The sequence below is a fragment of the Pseudorca crassidens genome, chromosome 9, assembly GCF_039906515.1.
Source record: "Pseudorca crassidens isolate mPseCra1 chromosome 9, mPseCra1.hap1, whole genome shotgun sequence".
Classification (NCBI taxonomy): domain Eukaryota; kingdom Metazoa; phylum Chordata; class Mammalia; order Artiodactyla; family Delphinidae; genus Pseudorca; species Pseudorca crassidens.
This window is the reverse complement of record NC_090304.1, coordinates 69,309,986-69,328,734: the sequence shown is the minus strand read 5'-3', so window position 1 is coordinate 69,328,734 and position 18,749 is coordinate 69,309,986. Positions and strand designations below refer to the sequence as shown.

The following is an 18,749-nucleotide window of genomic DNA, read 5'->3' as shown; positions in this document are numbered from 1 at the left end:
CAAGTATCTGAATTCACTTCTCTGTCACCATATTACACAGAGCTCTAGGTTACAGTGAGAAAGTGAATCAGGAGGGTGGGGGTCCTCACGTGCATGGGAGGCTCCCCGTACTTAAGGGGGTGCTGAAAGGATGGACGCGGCTCCAGTTCTCTGAGTCTTCTCCTTCAAGTTCAAGGATGCCTGAATCAGACACTGATAGCTGATGACCACTCTCTGTCTTCTAATGAAATTAAAGTCAGATCCTGATTCAACACTATTTAAATGCTAAACTCTGCTTAACAAAATGACTGACCCACTCATAATTAGAAAAAAATCAATAGCTTCAGAAAAACCCTTGGCATTCTCTTTAACTTATGTTAATGGGAACCTGGCATTTATAAAACGCTTGGTGTCAGTTGTATGTTTCTACTTGAACAAACATGAGCAGGAGAAATAACTATCAACTCGATCAGTACTTTGTTAGGGAAGTGGGACATGTCCCAGCCAACAAACATCAATCACCTAGCCTAACTTTTGACCAAAATCAACTCACCTAGAGCGAGATAGCTATAGTATCTTCTAATTCTTCTAAATTTCATTTAATTAAAACTCTATCCATCACAACTCTCACTGAGTGTTTTACCTGCTTGTTCAGATCTAAAAGAGACAAGTCACAAGAAAGCAACACACTTCTGAGATTTACTCTGCAAAGCACTTTTTTCCAGTGTATGTACTTGTCTCAGAATGCATTCAACCAAACTCCACACCTGCCCTTTCTGGTCCTTAGTCAACAAGTTAAGTTTTCAGTGCACTCTCTAGAAACTTTTTGAGCAAAAACCAAGAAAATTAAAATGTGTATGTTTTATGTAAAGATTTAGATACTGGAAGTTCTACTAAACATTGACATTTCATTGATGGGTAGTACAGAAATCACAAAACATCTGGGGCTTAAAGTTAAGGCTCTAAGGAGATTATTTATGGCATGCTGGCCTAAGGCCAAGCAAGGGAGAAGTTCCTAGAAAGAGAAGTGTGACAAAGCCAGCTACCCATAGAACCCAGCATGGCCCAGGTTACTCTCTCCCAAGATAGAGAAAGGGGGCAGCTGGCTCTCTGAATGGCTCAGGAACCACGTTTTACAATTATGAGTAAAGCAAATCTAAGGCTTCCTGTGAAAGCCTCCGATTTCTATTAGATCACTTCACCTCAATGTCAGTTGAAATTAAAACATACCAAACCAGGCAGGTAAAACGCTCACCTTTTCAAGCAATTCCCAGAAAGGAGGATGCTGTTCTCCATACAATAAAATAAATAAGAGGGTATAGCAAGTGTCAGACTCATGAATTTAAAAGGTGGACTAACAACTAGAAACAGTCGTACGAGCATTCCCTTACCTGTTTTGATGTTGATGGCAAAAAAGTTCTGAGGATTCCCACTTGTAATCCTGTATGTCAGTTTTTCACTGGAACTAGAGTCAGGGTCCTCAGCCTGGATCTGAATGACAGATACATCCTTCGGAGAGTTTTCCATGACAACAGGATAATAAATAGGTTCAGAGGTCAGCGGGGCATTGTCATTCACATCTTCAATTTCAACGTAGACCTCAATCGTGGAATAGAGTGGAACAACGCCCCGATCTGTGGCGTACACAGTCAGCCAGTATGACCCTGTTGTCTCTCGATCAAGAATGTCTGCAGTAGAGATGACTCCTAAAAGAAAGCAGGGAAAGTGTAACTGCTATAGCAAAACAGGAAGACATTAGGTCAATCACCCCAAACTGAGGACGGCTGTGCTAAGTGATCTTGGGATATGAAAAAAAAAAAATCCATCACACAAAATTAAATGAAAGTGTTTCTCTTTACATCAGAACACTATTTTCTGCAAAACTGTACTAACCAGTTCTTCTACCATTTGAGAAGTATAATTATATTCACAAATACTTTATTTGAATTTCGGGGATAGACATATCTACACACACACACACACACACACACACACACACAAGACAGTTGGGAGCAATGGGAAGAGAGTGGGCCAGAGGTCAAAACACTTCCCATGATGCATGGGAAATCAGTGCACTATCGCATCAAAATTTCCATTTGACCTGATATCAAATTGATTTCCTATACAACAAAGCGCTTTCCTGGGATACATTATTTTGTCTGTTCATTCACAAAAATGAAAAACACCTTTAAAATATTCTTTTGCCTGTTAGGATAGAAACTATTTTGCATGCAAAAGTACAAACCTCCTTGATACTATTTCTCTACAAATCTAATGTCACAGTTATTCCAAAAGAATCAGAGAAGAAGCCGTAAGCCATACCAACGTACTTTCTGAATGAGCTCTAGCCCCCTCAAGAACTCTACAGAGTGCACTAAATAAACTCTAAGCCGCTTTGAGGGATACTCAGGGACAATCATTTTAAATTAGGAGCAGAAAAATGCCCAGTCTGCTGCCTTCCACCTTTCCCATTTCATGGTTGAAACAAGCACCAACCAGGAAGTCAAACATCTGACAGAAAAGCCAAAGAGAAAATGCTGTGCTCTTGAATATCTTTACAGCCCTCACCCAACCACCAAGGCTATAGAAACTTACTACAGGAACTGTTAAGTACTTTCCACTGCGATGGGAAAACTCTGGGATTCAGCTTATAAAATCTCTAAAAGTAGTCAGGATACACCTGGAAGGCGTGTAATTCATGTAAACCTTTATACCCTAAAAAAGATCCGTGGAAGGAGTCAAGAAACACTTCTCCAGTTCTGACCTGAATCTTATATCCTCTGTACTCCTGTTGGATTAGGCACATAATTTGGCCTGTAGATCTTGCATAAGCAAACTGCCAAGTATAGCACCTGGGAGGGAGGAGGGCATCTTTCCAGAAACAGGCCAGAAAAGTGAAGGCTGCCTGTAATTCAGAACAGCTATACGATTCAAAGGGAGATCGCCCAACGGATGCTGAAGTTTCCGTTCTAAAGTTATCCACCAAAGAACTCTGTAAGCTTTATAATTCTCTCTTATAATGAGGGCATCAAGTCTCAGATGTGAGTACGTAACTTGTCCAAGGTCACACAGCTAGTTGCAGAAGAACCCGGATCTGTCTTCCTCGAATGTTCCAGTTTCAACTCAGACTCCATGACTTACTACCTCTTTGACCGTGTACAAGGCGTTTGAACCAAGCAAGCCTAGTTCTATCACCCATATCTCAGTGCTGTGGTGGCAATCATGTAATTAAATGTATGCCGAGAGTTTGGCAAAATGCTTGCAACACAGTAGATGCTGAGTATATGTTAAATCAATATGAATCAAAAGCAACACCCAAAGTCTTGTAAATGGTAACCACCCCCCAAAGCAAGGAACAATCTTGAGAGGAGAGAAGTTTGCGATGGAAAGTCTTGTTAGATATTTTTTTCTCCTCTGGTCATGCGGCATATTGTTGCTTGATCTTTGTGACTTGCCCATGATACCTTTTCATGAAAATATCCGGCCTGTTTGGGGAACAGCAAAGTCAGTCCACTAAAAAGAGAACTTAAGAAGGAACAAAATCAAAGAAGTTAGGTCAGCTTTGTCTGTACCTCGCCTGACCACATACCATGCACACACGCACTTGTGTGTATGCGCACACACACACACACACACACACACAGATTTGTAGTCACAGAATTGCTCTGGGATCCCTGGAAGTCACTTATATCCCTTTTCTTGGACCTGTCAAACTGGGACAGGCTCTGGACCTTACAGGCTTTAGACATTAAATGATTGTGAGAAGTCCTTAGATGAAAGGCATCCACTAATGCAAATTAAAATATATGGGTGGAATTTTACTCTATTTTTTAATGAAACATCAGATACGTCCTCTAGAAATTAAAATTCTCTCTCATTAAGATAAAATATGTCTATGGCTATATTTACTCATTAAGTAGAAGTGCAAATGAGTATCTTGGAACATAAGTGTTCAGGCTTTGCTCTCATGATCCAAAAATTTGAGGACAAAATGAAAAGAAGGACTATGAAATGTGTTGACAATTATTATAAGATTCATCCAAGGCTCCATATTAACTATATTAAACAACCAATGCCTAATGATAGCATTTTCTCACTTTCTTCAGTGCTTCACAGCTAATTATGATCCACGTGGTCACAATTAAAAATGTAAATCCACATGAGCTTTTCTATCAAGCAAAAACTCACTTCTGAGGTTGCCCAAAGACTGCCAAAATCATGTCATAGCCCATAGCTTTGTAACAGCTACCATACATTCTTTATTACTTTTTTTCAATTATGGCATAATTGACATACAATAAACTATACACATTTAAAGTAAACAATCTGTGTGACTTCCCTGGTGGTCCAGTGGGTAAGACTCCACGCTCCCAATGCAGGGGGCCAGGTTCAGCCCCTGGTCAGGGAACTAGGCCCGCATGCATGCAGCAACAAAGAGTTAGCGTGCTGCAGCTAAAAGATCCCGTGTGCCGCACTGAAGATACGGCATGCCGCAACTAAGACCCGGTGCAGCCAAAATAAATAAATTAAATAAATTTAAAAAAAATAAAATCCTCTACAATTTCTCTAAAAGAATTTAAAAATAAGCCATTTGTAAGTTTTGACACCCGTGAAACCATCACCACCAAGATAAAAAATGTGACCATGACCTCCGAAAGTATTCACCTTCCCATTTTTAATCTAATTAAAATGCTCTCAAATTTTCCCTACCCACAGACAACCAGATTAGCTTTGTCACTACAGACTAATTAGCATTTTCTAGAATTTTACAGAAACGGAATGATACAGTATGTGCTCTTTTTCTCTGGCTTCTTTCACCCAGAATAATTATTTCTGATTCATCCATGTTGTTGTACATTTAAAAATACAACAGACCTTCTAATTTATGAGTAGTATTCCATTGCACACGTATAGCACAATTTGTTTTTAACCATTGACTTGTTGGACATTTAGGTTGCTTTCAGTTTTTAGATATTATCTAAGTATCTAAGAAATCTTTGCCTATCCAAGGTCACAAAGATTTTTCTCCTGTGTTTTCTTCCAGAAGTTTAAAGTCCTAGGTTTTACATTTATACCTATGATGAATTTTGAGTTAATGGTTGTATATGGTACAAACTATGGACCTAAGCTCATTTTTCATATGTGGATGTTCACTGTGCCAGCCCCATTTGTTGGAAAAAAACTATCTTTTCTCCACTGAATTGCCTTTGCATCTTTGTTGAAAATCAATTGACCATATAAGTATGGGTCTACATTTGGACTCTCCATTCTGTTTCATTGATCTATTTGTCTATTTTTATATCAATATCACACTTTCTTAATAACGCTTCACAATTAGTCTTGAAGTCAGGAAGTGTAAGTCTTGCAATTTTGCTCTTCTTTTTCAAAGTTGTTTGGGTTATTCCAAATCCTTTGTGTTTCCATATGAAGTATAGAATCAGCTTTAGAATCCATATGAAATTGAGAAAAACCTATTCGGATTTTTACTGGGATTATAATGACTCTATAAATCATTTTGGAAAGAACTGACATCTTAACAACTTGGAGTCTACTGATCCATGAAAATGGTGTATCTCTTTATTAATTTGTTTTCTTATATTTCTCTAAGCAATGCTGTATAGTTTCAGAACACAGATGCAGCACATCTTTTGTCAAATTTATCCCTAAGCATTTCATATTTTGATATTATTAGAAATGGCATTATTATTTTAATTTCAATTTTAATTGTTTGTTATTAGTATATAAAATACAACTGATTTGGGGCTTCCCTGGTGGCTCAGTGGTTGAGAGTCCGCCTGCCGATGCAGGGGATACGGGTTCGTGCCCCGGTTCAGGAAGATCCCACATGCCCCGCGGAGCGGCTGGGCCCGTGAGCCATGGCCGCTGAGCCTGCGCGTCCGGAGCCTGTGCTCCGCAACGGGAGAGGCCACACAGTGAGAGGCCCGCATACCACAAAAAAAAAAAAAAGAAAAATACAACTGATTTTTGTATATTGATCTTGTATGTTGCAACCTTGTTATACTCACTTATTAGTTATTACAGGGTTTTTACAAATTCCATAGTGTTTTCTACATAGATGATCATATTATCTCCAAATAGGGACAGTTTTACAACCACTATAATCACCTACACATTCATGACTATTTAATCATTGTGTGCTGGGATTATGATAGGTGCAATAAATGCATTCATCATTAAATTTTTTAAACCTATCATTCATTCAGCAAGTATTTCTTAGTGCCAAGCACTCATGAGGTAGTTACTATTTTTATCGCCATATTACAGGTAAGGAAAGAGATTTAAGTTAAGTAACTTATGAATGATGACTCAGCCAGTAAACAGAAGATCCCATTCTCAAACACTGGTCTGTCAAACTTGAGACTGGTTGCTCACCAAAACAACATTATTTTCTCTTTTATTTAACATCTTTATTGGAGTATAATTGCTTTACAATGGTGTGTTAGTTTCTGCTTTATAACAAAGTGAATCAGCTATGTGTATACACATATCCCCATATCTCATTATTGTCTTTTTAATCTATATAGACATCAGAGTCACATAGTATTTTATGTCCAAAGAAATTCTTTTTTCCCCTCTGTTAGAGAAGTGTCATTAATTGGGCAAACAGTGTTGAGTTAATAGGATACTTTCCTATTTGACTTCTCCAAATTGACTGTAGAAATCATAAAAAGGTACTTCTTGGTATTTCTTTGTAGAATATAAAAACAATCACAACAGTACTGATTCTCTGCAAAGAGAGTCTTTTTTTTATTTATCAAAATATGCAGAACATGAATGTTTGTGACATATTCGTAGTCCGTTACCTAACACAGTCCCGGAGTGTTTATCCCCAGAAAAGAGTCTCCTTCCATCTGCCTGTTAGAGAAAGTACATTCTACAAGAAGAGTATCTGGCTGCTTAATCACTGTGGTCTCACTGCATACAACAGTGCCTGGCATGTAGCAGACACTCAAAAAATGTTCATGTATGAATTTAAATCCTCACACTGAATCAGCAGTAGGTTAGTTTACATCACAGATGAGATAAGTCAGCCTCACTAAATCAGATCTGGAAGGGACTTCGAAGATCAATAGGTATAACCAAACCCCTAATAATCAGTAGGTATATGCTCCCACATGATGCCTGACCCAGCACCCAGCCTCTGCTCTGAGTTTGGTGACAGGGTCCGCATCATTTACTAGGGAGTTTCAGCTAATGCAGAGTTCTTCACACTGAGGCAAAACTGCAGTCTCTCTAATTTAAATGTTTTCCTAACTCAAATCCTAGAATAAAATAGAACAAGTCTGCAAACCACCATTCACCTGGGATAGCTCTTCAAATATCAAAAAATGACCCTCTCCATGGTTTTAGCTCTTCAAATATCAAAAAATGACCCTCTCCAGACTAAGAATTTCTTCCTCATGTGCCACATAGGCTTCTATTCTCTTCTTCCTTGTCTCTGCTCTGAACCAAGAATGAGCAATTAATAAATCTTATTTAAAAAATAAACCATCCACAGTGAGCTTCTAGCAAATTTCAGGGAGCGCTGCTCAGTAGAAAGAACTCAGGTGGAATATCCCAGATGCAGATACATCCTTAACCTCTTTGCATTTTCACCTATCACAGAAATGCTCAATGTGGATTCAGTTGAGATGCCAAATTTATGCTGATATTCACGAAAATTAAAAAAATCTTTAGAAATACAGTTGGGATTTTTTTATTTTTGAGATAAGCTTATGTTTATAAAATTTTTCTTTTCCTGTTTCTTCTTTACTTGCTGTATAAGTCTAGTAGCTGACTAGAATTATTTGAGAAACCTAATATTTAATTCTATAAGCAGATACACAAACAGTATTTATTTATTTATTTATTAGAACTGTGCACAGCTTGAAATGGAATTAGTTGATCCCAGCATGAAGCACATTAGCTGTAATTGTTCCTTCTTATTCACAAATATTAGAAAAACTATATGCACCTTTTTCTCATAGAATAAGCCCTACATATTGGAGATGAAAAGAAAAACATGTATGGAGCTGCTCAAATCACACGACCATCACACGCTGGGTTATTTAATTTACCTTTTTTCCAGCCATATCCCCATATGTGGCACCCAAAGTCTCAAATGACATCTTGCCCCCAAAGAATGGCAACCAAATACCCACAACAGCTCTAAAACGACCTGTCAACAAATGGTTCAGGGAGTGCTTTGGAGGCTATGGGCCCATAACATGATGAAAATCCCTCTGCCAGGATAAGTACTATAGATTCTGAGGCAGTTAAAAAAAAGACAACAAAATTTTAAAAACACCCTGGTTGCATATTCTTTGTAGATACCTCTAATAGACGTTTACTTGTGCATATATATTTAACTCTTATTCCCAATCAGTCAAAATATTAACTCCCAATTCTCAGTGCATTTAAAATTTGTATTGACTTTTTATTTTGAAATAATTATAGACTAACAGGAAGGTGCAAAGAAATGGACAGGAGTCCCTGGGCAACCTTCACCCAGCTTCCTCCAATGTTAACATCTACATGTATTTTTAAATTGCTTATTTCTTCAAGAATCAAACACTTAACTACATTTATTTCTGAGAGAATATGAATTCTTTCATGGGCTCCATAACCCCCTTTAGCCAACCCTTGCTTGCCTTTATTTAGGAGGATCACACAGTTACTATTTTTCTTTCTTTTCCTGTTCATCCCCAGACTTGTATAAAGCTCTTATTGCCTTAGGAAGGATCACTGTTCTGAGCAGAGTGTGGTGATAATTAAGGGAAGAATGGGGATTTTATCCTCATAGGCCCAACCCAGGGTCAGTCCATGCACACCCATGGTCATACCTATAACTGTTACCACTCTGAAATATACTGAAATCAACTGAAATCAGCTAAAATGGGATGAACCAAGATGCATAGAGCAATTGCGGGTGGAGAAAATCTTAACTTAGATGTTTAAAATACTTCAAATACATTTTAGCGTACACGTATTATATATGCATATGCTTTTATATACTTTATATATCACGTATTTGACACATAATATATTTAAATATATAATTTAAGGCACTTTTTAAATCGGGAATTTTAAGTGAATCACCCAGCTAATCAAGCGGCAGTCAGGCCTGGAATCTGGAGCTGTGAATCAGAGTATGCACTCTTTTCATTACTGGAGTTGCCTGCTGACTTATCCACATGTGTCCATTATCATGAAAAAGAAGGCAATTCCATGCCCCTGCGCTCTCAGTGGGTTGGTATCAGCTCTTTAGTAACAGGAAATTCAATAGTTTCATTACTTTCCTCCATTTCTAAAAGTTGCTGCAAGATATTATTCTGAATCCATTTTTATATCTTCTCAGAAGATTCTCAGTTGTTGGAATGGTTTGAGACCAGGAGAATTAGAAGACTGAGTCTTCCTTAAATATCCAGTACTCCTTTGCTTTTGTACAAAGGAGTCTGCACGTACTGCTCCTTCAGCCCCTGTCTCCCCAAACCAAACCTTCTTCTCTGTTCTTCAAGGAGGTTTCAGATTCAGAGAACACCCCTCACCCAGCCAGACAGGGGTCTGGGGTGGCCTCCATCTGCCTTTATCTTAGCACTTTATTTTTGTCCCTTTCCCAATCTACGACAAGCTCCCTATGGGCAGAGACCATTCTATCTTGTTTTTCTCTATTCTAGGATGGTGGCTAGAAATTTGGAACACTCTAAATGTTGAATAAATGAATGAAGGATAACATCATAATATTTGGTAAATGCAGGCAAGTTGGGATGTCTGGCTCTTTTACAGACAAGCACTCTGACGCATAAGCTACATTAGGAAAAACAAAATGAGTCATCTAGCTATCCTGTTTGCCTGTGATCACTAGCCAGAATAAAATGGGATAGACTGAGCTTGTCATGGATTTTAGACGTCTCTAGCGTATATTCAGAACTGATAGTTAAGTGGCTCTGAAAGTCAACACTCCATCTGTGAATTATCCTATGTGATAAGACAATTTTCTTAAAAACCATGTCCAGTTTTGAGTTGTCCCTTTACTACCAAGAATAAGGATGGTGTCATGGTAACATCTTCAAGGCTTAAAGCCAAGATGCAGCTTGATGAAGACATCAGTTGATTTTATCATGCACTTAAATGCTGCACTGCCCACAGGCACACACCATAGGCAGCCAGAATTAAAGTCCCGGGCCCCCAGATAGAGAACCAGCAAGGTGCTCTCTCTCTGGCCTCTCATCCACTGATTCTCACCGGACACTTTTGTTCTACTCTGTTCCCTCCTCTTCATGCCAACTCCTACTGATTAGCTATCTTTCATCTTTGCAGAAGGAGAAGCAAACATCCACAGCACAGTCGTGGGGAACAGTTATGTCCTGAAATGCAAGCCGCCTTCATTCCGTGTTATTTCACAAGGCTCAAAGCTGGAGATCTGCACATTAGATTAAGGTGAAAGGCTGCAGGCTGAATTCAAGCTTTTATTTGGAGTTAATGAAAATGGACAGCTCTCCTTGTCTGTTTGGGACCCAGAAATTCTAAAACTTAGCTGCGTGCTTGAAAGTTTCACGTGAAGTTCCGTGCGCTCAGTAAACATACACTTGGTATTTGATTTTTTCTTAAAGACAAACTTTTCGGGACCTGTTTTCAGTGGACTCAAAATGTACACCTGTGCTCTCTCTTCAGTAATTCTGGTCTGTGTAGCTGGCACCAGGCGCCAACAGCCTAAAAACAGGAAATGGACAGAGGACCAGGCTGTGAGCGACACATCCAGCTTGCATTATTCTTTGTTTTTTTTCTTCTTTTCTGTAACCCAGATTATTCCCAGCCTCAGATTCTTTCTGTGGTCTGTGCTAATTTGCATACCCCCATACCCAGCAAAATGATCTGGATCCTCACAGCCGAATAGAAAGGAAGATGGAAATTTAAAGCAATGGAGAAAATGATCTCAATATATGCAATAAAGTCAAGAAGTAATTTTGTTAAGTGTCTAAAAACATGGAGGTTACTTCACGAAGGGCAGTAATTAGCTGGATTCTGTTTCTTTAGAAGAACTGAGCATAAACTTCAGCGCAAAGCATTTTGGTTAGATACCTAGAAATATTTTCTGATAGTAATGGAGAGGAACAAAGGGATAGCTCTCTGAGGGAAGCTGAAGTTTCTGTCTATTCCTATGTTTCAGTGATAGCAGAGAGAGAGAGAGAGAGAGAGAGAGAGAGAGAGAGAGAATGAAAGGAAGGAAGGAAGGAAGGAAGAACGGGAGAAAGAAAGGGAAAGAAGAAAAATAATGAGGAACTCTTTTGCCTAGCAGAAGCTTTTGGAACATTCACATTGGTTACTTAGGTAAATCTGTGTTGAAAACAAAATACAACTTCATTGTAGAAGAAAATATGCAAAATAAATGTTTTTAAAACACTCATTATTTCATGACTCAGAGATAATGACTGTTAATATCCTTGATGTATTGCCTTGTTCTATATTATTTTCACTCCAAAGCAGCATATTTCTCTGTAATTGTGGATCCTCACGTACCATCGTCTACTGAACAGCTTTCCATATTGATAACTGTAATTCTATACATTTTGTTTTTAATGCCTGTGTAGTAATGCCCACTTGCCCATTAGCCCACTAATAATAAAATGTAAGCTCCCTACACGCAAGAGTTTTCTATGTTGCATCTCTGTTGTATACCCCAGAGGAGTGACTAGTACACACTAGATGCTCAATAAATACCTGTTGAAATACTCACGCAGTGTTTATCATTTATATAATGAAGGCCCTCTTGCTAAGTCATTTATTAGGTCATATTTTATTTTTCACTATTATAACTCATGCTTAGATGAATAACCTTGCATCTATATCTTTTTTCAATTATTTCTTAGGATAAATTCCTAGAAGCAGAAACGATGAGTCAAAGGGTCTGTACATTTTTAAATGTATTTGAATCAACTGTCTTCCAGAAAGGCTACACTAATTATAATCTTACCAGCAGTTTCTGATCACATTTTTGATTAAATCTTTATAAGATCTGTATTATTGTTGGTGAAACAAAAACCCAAAATAGGGACTTCCCTGGTGGCACAGTGGTTGGGAATCCACCTGCCAATGCAGGGGACACGGGTTCGATCCCTGGTCCGGGAAGATCCCACATGCCGGGGAGCAACTAAGCCTGTGCACCACAACTACTGAGCCTGCGCTCTAGAGCTCGTGAGCCACAACTACTGAGGCCGTGTGCCACAACTACTGAAGCCCACGTGCCTAGAGCCTGTGCTCCGCAACAAAAGAAGCCCGGGCACCACAGTGAAGAGTAGCCCCTGCTCGCTGCAACTAGAGAAAGCCCGCGCGCAGCAACAAAGACCCAACGCAGCCAAAAATAAAAATTAATTAAAAATAAACCCAAAATTTAAAAAAAGTCTTCAATTTACCATCTATAGAGGTAACAGCTGACCTTATAAAAACCTTTAATCCATTCCTCATTGTATTTTAACCATTGGACTCAATGACAAAATGCCATGTTTTTGTGGTGAGATAAAACATTATTGACAGAGAGATGGTGCTAAAAATTTTATTGAAAGGAAAGACTTTACATGAGGCACAACTTTAATTAAATTAAAATCTGTCCACAAAACCAAATTCTTCAGCCTTGAAAAGTGCTGTGGGATTTTTTAAATGAAATGTCAGAGCACAACCTTTAGCTCTTCAAGTAACATTAGATATTAGTCATATTTTAATCCAATATTTAGACTTATTTACTACCAAATTTCATTCAGCATAAAGGACACCTGGATCCTCTGAGCAGACTAGCTCTATAAAAGTCTTCATTCGGACTGGGAAATTTTAAATTTTTTTCCCCAGTTTTATTGTGATACAATTGACGTACATCCCAGGATAAGTTTAAGGTGTATGGCATAACGGTTTGACTTACATATATTGTGAAATGTTTACCACACTATATTTAGTTAGCATCCATGATCGTATGTAGATACAATAAAAAATTAAAAAAAAATCTGAGACTGGGAATTTGAGTTTTGCTTAGAAAAGGCTTTTCACTTTCAAGAAGTTAGACTTGAAGAAAGACCCCCTGAACCAAAATGACTGGGTAAATGCTTTGGAGTGTGTGCACATACAGGCGTATTCTCAAAAGCTCCTGTGTTTACTCTGCAAGCAATGCAGGATGGTACAAAGTCCACTCTTAAAAATGGGACTTCTCCACTTGAACCTTCTGGAAATTTTCCCTTTTGGAAAACTTTTTCTCCAAGTTAAAGGGAACACTTTTTCCTTCTTTTTGATTTCTCCTATTATCAGAATATGGAAACTATAAGTCAAGTCGCATCCACCCAGATACAAAGCTCTTATCTGCCACCCCACAGGGAGCAATAGCCTTCAGTAACTTCCTAATAAAATAATGAAAACATACAGCTCACTTATTCTTTTCTCAAGTGAATGCACTCTGACTTTCACAGCTGAGTGGATATTTACCAAGAAAATATTTTTACTGAGGTTGCACAGATAACTGCATATTTGATACCCAAATAGCTGAATTGATTCCCTTGGCAAAAACACAATCTAGGTGATGGAAGTGAAACACAGAGCAAACAAAGAAAGCTGGATCAGGGTCTAAGTTTAGTATTGTGGTTGCTTTTTGCTATATGTGGCCAAAAACTTAATAACTACGTTTATTAGGATACGTTTATAAAAGCTTACCTAGGAGAAAAGTACCCTACAGAACTTCTGTATTCTTTCATCCTTTCAGGTTAAATCTCACTAAATTGTCTTTTCCTTTGATCAATGTTGTGGAAATCACACAGACAAAGCCATACTTAAGTAATTAAGTTAGGTTGATTAGGTTATAGGGACTATACATGCCCATTAGAGCACATGAATAAAATCCTTGAAACCACCTTACCTTTCTTCACAATGGAAACAATAAACTCTTTGTTTTCCTATTTATAACCAAATAAGCACCTACAATAGCCCAAAGAAACCAGGGCCCAGAAGGAGGAAAGTGTCTGGTTTTCGCTAATTGAGTCTCCCCCATTCTCATCTTCTATAGATCCCTTGGATTGTTTTCCAATTTTCATTCGCATTTCATCCCATTAAATGGTTCTAACCTCTGACAAGCGCACACCACCCCAGATTCATCTTCTATTCATAACTGAGATGAAATGTGCCCACTTGCTCTGTCGACAGCACCAGAGGCATTGACAGGACACAGATAAATACTCATTCTGTCGATCAGCCTTGGAGGAGAAAACAAATGCACACTCCTCATCTACCTATAGTCCTTAAAATCAGTGCGCACAGCACAAAGCATTTTTGGTAAATATGTAGCTGTTGACGTGCAGTGAGAAGTGAAAAGAAGAGGGAACAAACACTGCTATGAAGACTAGTTTGTTGTTACCATGCTGATTATATGCTGCAGGTAGGAAAGCTTTTTCAAAATTTCTATATTTAAAAGTGCTTAGCAATTCTAAGCTGTGTAAATAGCAATACAGGTAAATGTTAGTTTTAGGACAAATTATTGAGATTTGTGAACAAATTGCTCTGCACTTTTCTCAACATGGAGATGAAAAATCATGTTGATTTTTCTCCCCTTTGTAAGAACATTAATTTAGATACTGCCTATAATGTGACTCAAGTAATATGCATGGGATCAGAAACAACTATATTACGAGCTCTGAAAACAAAGCAGTAATAATGTGATCGTTGTATTACTGTGCAAATTCAAGATAATATGAAAATTATTTTATCATATGATATTCCATTAACATACTGATTAAAACATGTACGTGAATGGCTCCCACGAAGGGTTCTGATGCTAGTATAGACAGTGTATAGACATTACTGATAAATTTCCAATAGCCAAAGGAAAGTTTAGTCACTGAAATTAAAATGTATAAGACTGGTATTTGGGAGGTGTCACTCAACAAATGTGGCTCTAAGTTAAACTTAGGATAGCTCCTTGTCAGACAATATGGACAAAATAAGGTCAAAGAGAAAAGAGAGGAGGTGTTCAGAAAGGAGGCCTCTGGGTTCTCATGGGCATTGCTACACCCACCATTCCTTCTTTCCTGCATCTAACACTTCAGAGTCCAACAGGGGTGAAATCCCAGGTACCTATGGAAGGTTGCAACAGCAAAGAACAACATGGGAAATGTGGCATTAAAGAGGACGCAGGGAGAAAGACAAATATCATATGATATCACTTATATGTGGAATCTAAAATATGACACAAGTGAACTTATCTACGAAACAGAAACAGACTCACAGACATAGAAAACAGACTTGTGGTTGCCAAGGGGGAGATGGGGGAAGGCTGGAGTGGGAGTTTGGGATTAGCAGATGCAAACTATTATATATAGAATGGATAAACAACAAGGTCCTACTGTATGGTGCAGGGAACCATATTCAATATCCTGTGATAAAATATAATGGAAAAGAATATGAAAAAGAATGCAAATATATGTAGAACTGAATCACTATGCTGTAAAACAGACATTAACACAACATTGTAAATCAAGTATATTTCAATAAAATAAATTTTAAAAAACTAATATAAAGAGAACAGAAGAATAACCTTGGATTTTCAGGAGATCATCCTGGACTGTAGGTTGCACAGGGAATTTTTGTGTTGGGGTCCATTCTGACCAGCTATCTGCTCAAAGCCTTAGGGATGCTTTATAGGCACAGAGGTACTGCCTTGCCTTTCCGAGGAACAGGTTTCATTGCATGTGACCTTAATTCTGGGCTGAGTGTCTATCTCCCCACTAGGCTGTAATATCCCCCAGGGCAGAGAGGATCATGCCTGTCTTACTCAACACAGACCCAGCACCTATCTCAAAGAGCCCATCTCAAAAAGCCCCTGACAGTTTGTGCACAAAATACTTGAACATTAAATATTTGTTGAATGAGTGAATGGTGTTTCTACTTCCAATGGAGCTTTGATGGCTGTGCAGGAAGAGCCCAGCCAAGAATTATTATAAATCCATTAACAGTGGCCAACATATGGCAATGAGTTAAAAAGCAAGAAAAAAAAAAAAAAGCACCTAGTTAGCCCCAGCAGACTGGAAACAGGAAGAGCTGCTAAAAGCAAAGTTTAATTAAAATAGCAGGAGGCCCAGCTGAGAAAGTCTAAGCTTCTCACCGGGTGTCACGGTCTTCACATAACCCATGTAAAGCCGCAGTAGAGGTGGATCAGTAACCTCACCCCACTGCAGAGACGGTCCCAGAGAGGGCAGCGACACATACCAGCACCACACTGGAACTTTCAGCTTCAGCTCCTCCAACGTGCATCTGGTGCATAACCGGAAGCTGCGACCAGAGATGTAAACAAACAGCCAAAGTCATGAGTCAAGTGTAACATCTGCTCAGTCTCCAACAGAAAGTCTTAGCAAGTTCGAGAACAGTTGCAGAGGGAGAGTCAGCCAGAGCCATTCTCTCCAGCAGAGACCTGAGAGCCTTTGCTCAGAAAAACTTGGTTTGTACATGAGCAGGTGAACCCCAGAATCCAGAGTTAGTTCAAAGGAGACAGCAAGTCTACCTCGGCAATCTCTAGTAGGCACGTATGGCCGTCTCAAAGACCTTTCCACTCCTCTCTCCAATCTCATCTCCTGCCACCCCCCGCCCCATCCACCTGGACACTCCAGACACCCTAGAATGGCTCATGTTGTCCCCTCTGTCTGGAAGAACCACCCTCCTACACCTTTAAGACACAAATTCAGCACTTCCTGCTTTGTGAAGCCATTAACCCCCAAAACAGACTTGGCCACTTATTCCACCACTATATTTATAGCTGCCTTTACTATGGCACTGAATACACTCTTTTGCAGTTTTTTTTGTATGTCTGACACCTCAGTGAGTGTCTTAAAGGGGGTCAATGTCCTATTCATCTTCTGTGCTCTTGGTCCCTGACACACATAATCACTTAGCCAGTGTGAACTGGATGAAAAGGAAACCCGTTCCTGAGCTGCAGCCATTCACAGAAATGTCCTGCCAGGGAACGTGCCAACAGGTAAATCTTGTTGGGAAGATCGTAAAGTCCAAGATAACAGGATAATTGTTCTTGTGAAAAGAGAAATTACAGCAAGGAAGAGGAGGCAAATGTGTAATATATTCATTCATAACCAGTTCAAGGAATGCTTCAAAGACATGGCTGATACAGGATTTTCAAATCAGCTATAAAAATGCTTTATTTTTAGTGGGTAGAACTGATCTGTCCTTTGCATGATTTCTTGCAGAGAACCAGTATTAAACTCCTAAGTCACAGTTGTTCACAACCAGCGGACCTTTGGAATACCTTACTTCTGTTTCTGCTATCAAATCCGAGCCCTGAGCAGAGACCAGAAAGGTTTCAAATGCCCATCAAACAAACAGTCATATTCTCTGGGCAGCATCCAAAAGAGATGGGTGGGAAAAAAATCACTAAAATAAGTTAGACCTGTTCCCTCCATGCCCGAGTCTGAGCACCGACCTCCCAAGAAGTCTGGCTCGTTCATGGAATCTGTGCGGTCTTCTGGCTATTACATTGTATTTTTCACGGCACAACTAGCTTTTGTGTATGATCTGGACCTGACAGCTATGGCTGTTCTAAAATGAAAAACTACAACTATTTAGCTTCCATTACATAATAATTCACAATCTCTGATGTAAATGTTCAAGTCACTTAGGACTCTGATTTGGAACAATGTATCTGTTTTAATTCAGATGACAGCAGTAATTCATTTGGACAACATGATTCATATAATGTGCTTCTCCTTCACTGTAACCTCTGCCGTTATAAAACGACACTGTTTCATGAGACCACCTCGAAAGAGTAAGAAGCAAATCCGTTTACATATATGAGCCCTGTAATTTATCCAACGTATAGAACTTTTTCTTCCTACAGGCAGAGAAAGAACAAGGGGTGCATTATTTTTTAAATTATAATTAGTAATGATCACTTAGTAAGATATGAAATCAATTTAATAGGTCCAACCTGTATATTTTTTGAATGAAATATAATAGGATGGAAAAATCAGAGTGTGTTCTGTGTGATAAGGATAAACAGTGTTTTGTAAAACTTGTACGTGTGAGAATGAGAGAGAGAGTACAGTGGGTTGTGATACAAAATGTATTTAAATGTATTTTTTACTGAGGCTGATAGCCAAATAAGGTAGAAAACCACTGATAAACCAACTGTAAAGGACTCCAATTCTGAAGTCAGGAAGCACGGTGAAAATGCAGGCGAAAAATCCTAATTTTATCTCTGTCATTTATTGGTGATGTGCCCTTGTGCAAGAAACAACTTCTCTGCCTGTTTCCTTATCTATAAAATAGGGATGGTACCTCATAAAGTTACTTGAGGTTTAAATAATATAATGTGCTTAATTCACCTAATAAGATAATGGTAGGGAACACTGTTTACTATTTAAAATGCCTAGCACAGTGCCTGGTATATAATAAACATTCTTTAAATGCTAGCGATTAATTGTTTTGTATATTATTATTTTTAAAGTATTACTATTGTTATGTAAGGTTATATGTGTATTATGATCAGGTATTGCCTAAAATGTAAGAATCAAATATCACTCTCCACGTTCACTGGACATCACTAAGCAAAGTAGACTGGCACTCTTTTTCTGTCCTTGCCACCCTTTCTCATTCAAATCGCTTGATGTTCAGCTGTAAATTAAACCCTGGCTAACAATACCAAGGAACTGTGAACTGAGCACTGTATTAGCATTTCATCAGCTGATCTTAAACTCACTTCTCAGACTAAAGCAAAGAAGATAGGTAAATAATGT

At 38.6% G+C, this 18,749-nt stretch overlaps 1 protein-coding gene across 1 annotated transcript in view; it reads right to left on the bottom strand.

Moving 5' to 3' along the window:
• Positions 1-574: 574 nt before the first annotated feature.
• Positions 575-18,749, bottom strand: part of LOC137231148 (protocadherin Fat 3-like) — a 307,877-nt gene continuing 289,702 nt past the window's right edge. Inside the window, exons 3-4 of the mRNA XM_067751684.1 lie at positions 1,371-1,685; positions 575-636 (exon numbers count right to left, since the gene is read on the bottom strand). Coding sequence (XP_067607785.1) covers positions 575-636; positions 1,371-1,685 — 377 coding nt within the window. The remainder of the gene's footprint in view (positions 637-1,370; positions 1,686-18,749) is intronic.